Below are 4373 nucleotides of genomic sequence, written 5' to 3' on the forward strand. Positions count from 1 at the left end.
GTGATTCCTTCAAGACACTCTAAGTTTCCTTTGCAACTAATAGGCAATTGGTGAACAGATGGATCATGTCCCTAGAAAGCACAAACACCCACTGAAAGAATTGTTCACTCTGGGTTGATGCTGTGTGCACATGGAATCTCTTCAAAAAGAGTGAACCAGGAAGATCTGCATTTAGAGGCACACCATGTGCTATTTGTAACTATTTGAATTGATTGTTTTGGTGTAAATTGGAAATACCATGCCTGGAGGAGGTTCTCTAGAAGACATATGTCAGCTGAAACACTGCTTTATTTTTTGTATATATATGAGATTCTTGTGGACTACTACGTGCTTGTAATGGTGGTAATTCTGTGTATATTTAAAAAAAAATTATAAAAGCATATTTTTCTACGTATACATTTATTTCGGTATCAGCTCTTGTACAATCGGTTCATGTAGGGGATTTCTCATTAGCAAATTGCGATGAGAATGCTTGTATACTAGATGTATTGCACTAGCAAAAAGGGAACAGCATGCATCTCCATCCAAACTTCCGCTGTGTCAAAAGGAAAGATAAATATTTGCCTGTATTTTGGGGAAGGGGCAATGAGTGATAGATCCAGAAAAAATAGAGGCCATAATTAAACTCCCACGTCTGGTTTTCTTGGAGCTATGGGATTCCCAGTCAGGAGAAATGGCTAAGTCTCTGACTGAGGCAACTGAGAACTAGGAGCCAGAAAATAGCTAGTGGAGAGGTACTGTAGAGATTCGGACCTGATGAGAGATCTCTCGCAACCAGATCCAGTTGCAGCAGGGGCACCAAGTCAATTGAACCAGACAGGGGTGCTCATTTTACAGCAAATATAATCAATCAACTGAATATGTCATTAAGAGATCAGTTGGTTTGAAGATGGCGCTAATAACACCAAGTTTGCAGGTTCGATCCCCATATGGGTCATTCATTTAAGAGTTGAACTTAAGGACCTTGTAGGTCCCTTCCAACTCAACATGTTCTGTGTGTGAACTTATAGCCCAGTTAAGACCAGCTTGTTAGATGGAGATGAATACTTGTCCCAGTACGTTAACAAGTAGTGAATGATGAGTAACAGACTTTTGAGAATCCTGTGTGATTTTATATTGATGATCACTTCTGCCCTTAATTGTGTTAAGTTTGTTACTTGTTATAATGTTGTATGTTAGGGCAGTGGTTAAGTGCCTTGAAACTTTCCTTTTGTCCCTTTCAATGTATTAGCTGGTATGCTCAATTAAAACAAAGTTAGGACTGTTGAGGAGTACATTCAGTGCAGATAGGTCAGTGTGCAGCTGCAGTGCAAGCTGTAAATTGGGCTCTGGGTGGCAGGAGCCTGAGATAAAAGGTCCTGAACTAGTGATGATATTTGCATAAAAGAACTTTCCTTAAAAGACAAAGAAAAATGGTCTTAGAGAAGAGTTGTCCTGTGGGTCGGGAGAGGCCAGAAGCCACCTAGTATTTCCTGCACACTCAGGTGGCCCTAGCAGACAGAGCTCCCAGGATTAGCTCTGCAGAGACCTCCAGCAGTGTGGGCGACCACTGTAGCAGATAGAAGGCCAGCCATTGTCCAAGAGAGAGGGCCGCCTCCTCCACGCCATGCGGAGCTGGTTTTGTGGCAGCCTGAATCTGAAGGAAGGATGTCTCTCTACAGCTCTTAGAAAGTGCAGGGTTTGAGTTGCGAGGTTTGAGATGGAGGTGCTAAAGTTATTTGTCGTGCCTTGACGTGCTGAAACAGAGAGGAACAGAGCCAAGGTTTGGGGACCTCAGGAACCCCTCTTGCCAGGGCCACCTCACCCAGCCCTTCCCATGGTCAGAAGGGAGCAGGAACTAAGAGGGTAAGCCCTAAACTTCTTGCCATGAATACCACACAAGCCCCTGAAGTCTCTCTCTGCTCTGACCACACTGCTCTTTGTCTGGGCAGGGAGCAGAACCCTCTCCAGCTGGAGTAGGGCCTGCAGCTCCCTGTCCAGGATCCTTCCTTCTTTTATGCCAGTCCCTGCTGACAGCCTGCTGCCCTCATTCACCCTCACAGGTGACCTGGAGCAATTCTTCCTGCCCCCTCATGTGCCACCTGATGTGCCCTAGGAACACACAGCCTGTCATGGCCCCAGCAGCACAGCTCCCCGACACCAGTGCTGCCAGCCTGGCCGCACATACTCCTCCCCTTGGCAGGACTGAGCCACATATAAAGCACAAGGGCAAGGGTAGGAGAGAGTGGCAGAGAGTCCTGAGACGTAGTCAGGGTACCACAGCCACTAAGCTGGGTCCTGCTGCCAGTGCAGCAGCAAGAGCTGAGGCCAAGCTGCAGTGGGGCGGCGAGGGACTCTGGGGGTTGTGGCTCACCAGTGAGCCTGATGGCTGCCTCTCGCATGGACTTCTGTGGACTATGCAGGTATGACACAGACTGGCGCAGGTACTCGTCTGCTCTGCTTCTGTCCTCTGCCAGCTAGAGAGAGCAGAAGGGGACACAGGGAAGGGTTGGCACTGATTCTTTCCCTTGGCTGAGCAGCTTCTGCACCCAGGACTGACATTCTCTGCTTGGACAACCATGACACCCAGCCAGCAGCTGGCTGGTGCCAAGGTTTGGAGGGAGCAGAGGGCTGAGTGCTCCCCAGGGAGCCCCAGTATCACTCTGATGCCAAAGCACAGCTGGGTCAGGACTCTGTCAGCATCTTGGCTCGGGAGGGAGAAGAGCCTGGAGAAGAGCTTGCTGGGCCACACACCCAAGGAGAGTAGTGCATGGGGTGCAGGCTGGTGGTGATGTGTGCAGGAGTGGGCAGGGGCCACAGCTGTCACCCTCACACATTGAGTATCGGGAGCAAAGAGCTTGTTCAGGCTGGGTCTGGGGCTTCAGGGCCATCCTTACCAGGCACTCGCCGAACCTCCACATCTCCTCTGTCTCCAGCAGCTCCTCAAGATTCCACTTCTTCAGGAACTTTGTTGCTTGAAGCAGGGTTTCCCAAGAGGCCTGCAGAGTCAGAGAGACTGGGAGATGGCACAGCAGCCCAGGGCCCAGGACCTGCATCCCTGTAGCCAAGGCCAGGAGGAGGCACGAGCGCTGCAGTCTGCAAGGTGTTAGGGCAGGAGGTAGTTGAGCCCCCTTCACAGGGGACACCAGGAGGTCAGAATCCTCACCTGAGCCACACACTGGTTCTCATCATACATGTGATAAAAGAGTGGTAATAGGCTCTGGTGCACATTCTTCTCCAGGAGCTTTTCTTCCTCTTCTGCTACCAACTCCATTAGCACTTGAAAGAGGCGAATGGACAGGAGCTGCACATGGCTAGTGTCCTAGTGTAAATGAAGAGGGCAAGACTTCAGCACCAGCTTCTCCAGGCCCACCTGAGCATGGGCCTGAAATTCCTCAGGTATAAAGTTTCCTGGCAGCACCCAGTGCCCCTGGCAGGAGGCACAGAGCCTTACGTTCTCAAACAGTGGCAGGAGTGCCTCAGCCAGCTGCACAGCAATGGAACTGACAACTGACAGGTCTGCGTCCCGGAGCACCTTGCTGAGCACAGAAAGGGTCATGCCCGTCACCTCTCCATCTTTATCCTTCAGTACCTCTGTGAAGGTTTCAGTCAGGGCCACGATTGAGTTGGCCTGCATGGAGCATAATGCAATGTTCTGAAGCCATCAAAGGCTGCATTGCCAAAACCACTCCAGCAGTTCAATCCCACGCTACTGCCTCAGAACCAAGAAGCCCGAGGCCTGTTCTGAAGGACTCTGGTGGCTGAATGGGGAGTCAGGAATTCTGGCAGCAGGTGACACAGCTCCTGAAGCCCAGACAAGTCCAAACTACTGTGTTACCCAGCCCCACATGGCCACACAGCTTCAGCCAGCTGTCTGCTTCTTACCATAGAGGGTCTCTTGCAGAGCACCAAGAGGCATCTGAGCAGCAGGAGACGCATCTCTCTGCAATCTCTCCTGAGGTAGATTGGGACAAGCTGCAGGATGCGTTCATCCCATTTATCTAAGTTAAGGCAAGGCAGGAGCTGAAATATACAGAGCAGTGAGAGCAGTCATACCTGTCACTCCAGCAGCAGGAGCCCAAGGGCACACAGCAGAGCCCACCCTCTGCCCCAGCTCCACAAACTGCAATTCCCTCCACAGCTGTGTGTCAAACAGGGCAGAATGGAGGGAGGCAGCTCAGCAAGGCAGCACTTGCCATCAGGCTCACCTCAACAAAGAATGCCATGGCAGAGACTTCCCAGCGAGCCTCCTCTCTGCGGAGCAGCCTGAACAGGTAGCGTGCAATCCGGTAACACAAGCACTGTGAGACCCTGAGCATTGCTCTGGAGGAGGAAAAAAGGCATCATTGACCCTGAGCAGGGTGGGCAAACCTCTCCTGAGAGTGAATTACCAA

General features: G+C 50.8%; 1 protein-coding gene across 2 annotated transcripts; it reads right to left on the bottom strand.

The window, feature by feature from the left end:
- Window positions 1–357: 357 nt before the first annotated feature.
- Window positions 358–4300, bottom strand: LOC113951506 (maestro heat-like repeat family member 5). 2 transcript variants are annotated; one of them, XM_027652547.1, is made up of 7 exons: window positions 4188–4300; window positions 3865–4002; window positions 3434–3610; window positions 3151–3301; window positions 2877–2983; window positions 2354–2456; window positions 358–1736 (listed from the first exon to the last, which is right to left on the bottom strand). In XM_027652547.1, exons 1-7 carry the CDS (start codon window positions 4296–4298, stop codon window positions 1513–1515), a joined length of 1011 nt encoding a protein of 336 aa, XP_027508348.1. In that variant the 5' UTR covers window positions 4299–4300; the 3' UTR covers window positions 358–1512. The 2 variants fall into 2 exon arrangements, with proteins under 2 accessions (XP_027508348.1, XP_027508347.1); XM_027652546.1 differs by having other exon boundaries at window positions 359–1736; window positions 2877–2978; window positions 3146–3301.
- Window positions 4301–4373: the final 73 nt, after the last annotated feature.

Source organism: Corapipo altera, unplaced genomic scaffold (genome assembly GCF_003945725.1).
Source record: "Corapipo altera isolate COAL_440 unplaced genomic scaffold, ASM394572v1 61286, whole genome shotgun sequence".
NCBI classification, from domain to species: domain Eukaryota; kingdom Metazoa; phylum Chordata; class Aves; order Passeriformes; family Pipridae; genus Corapipo; species Corapipo altera.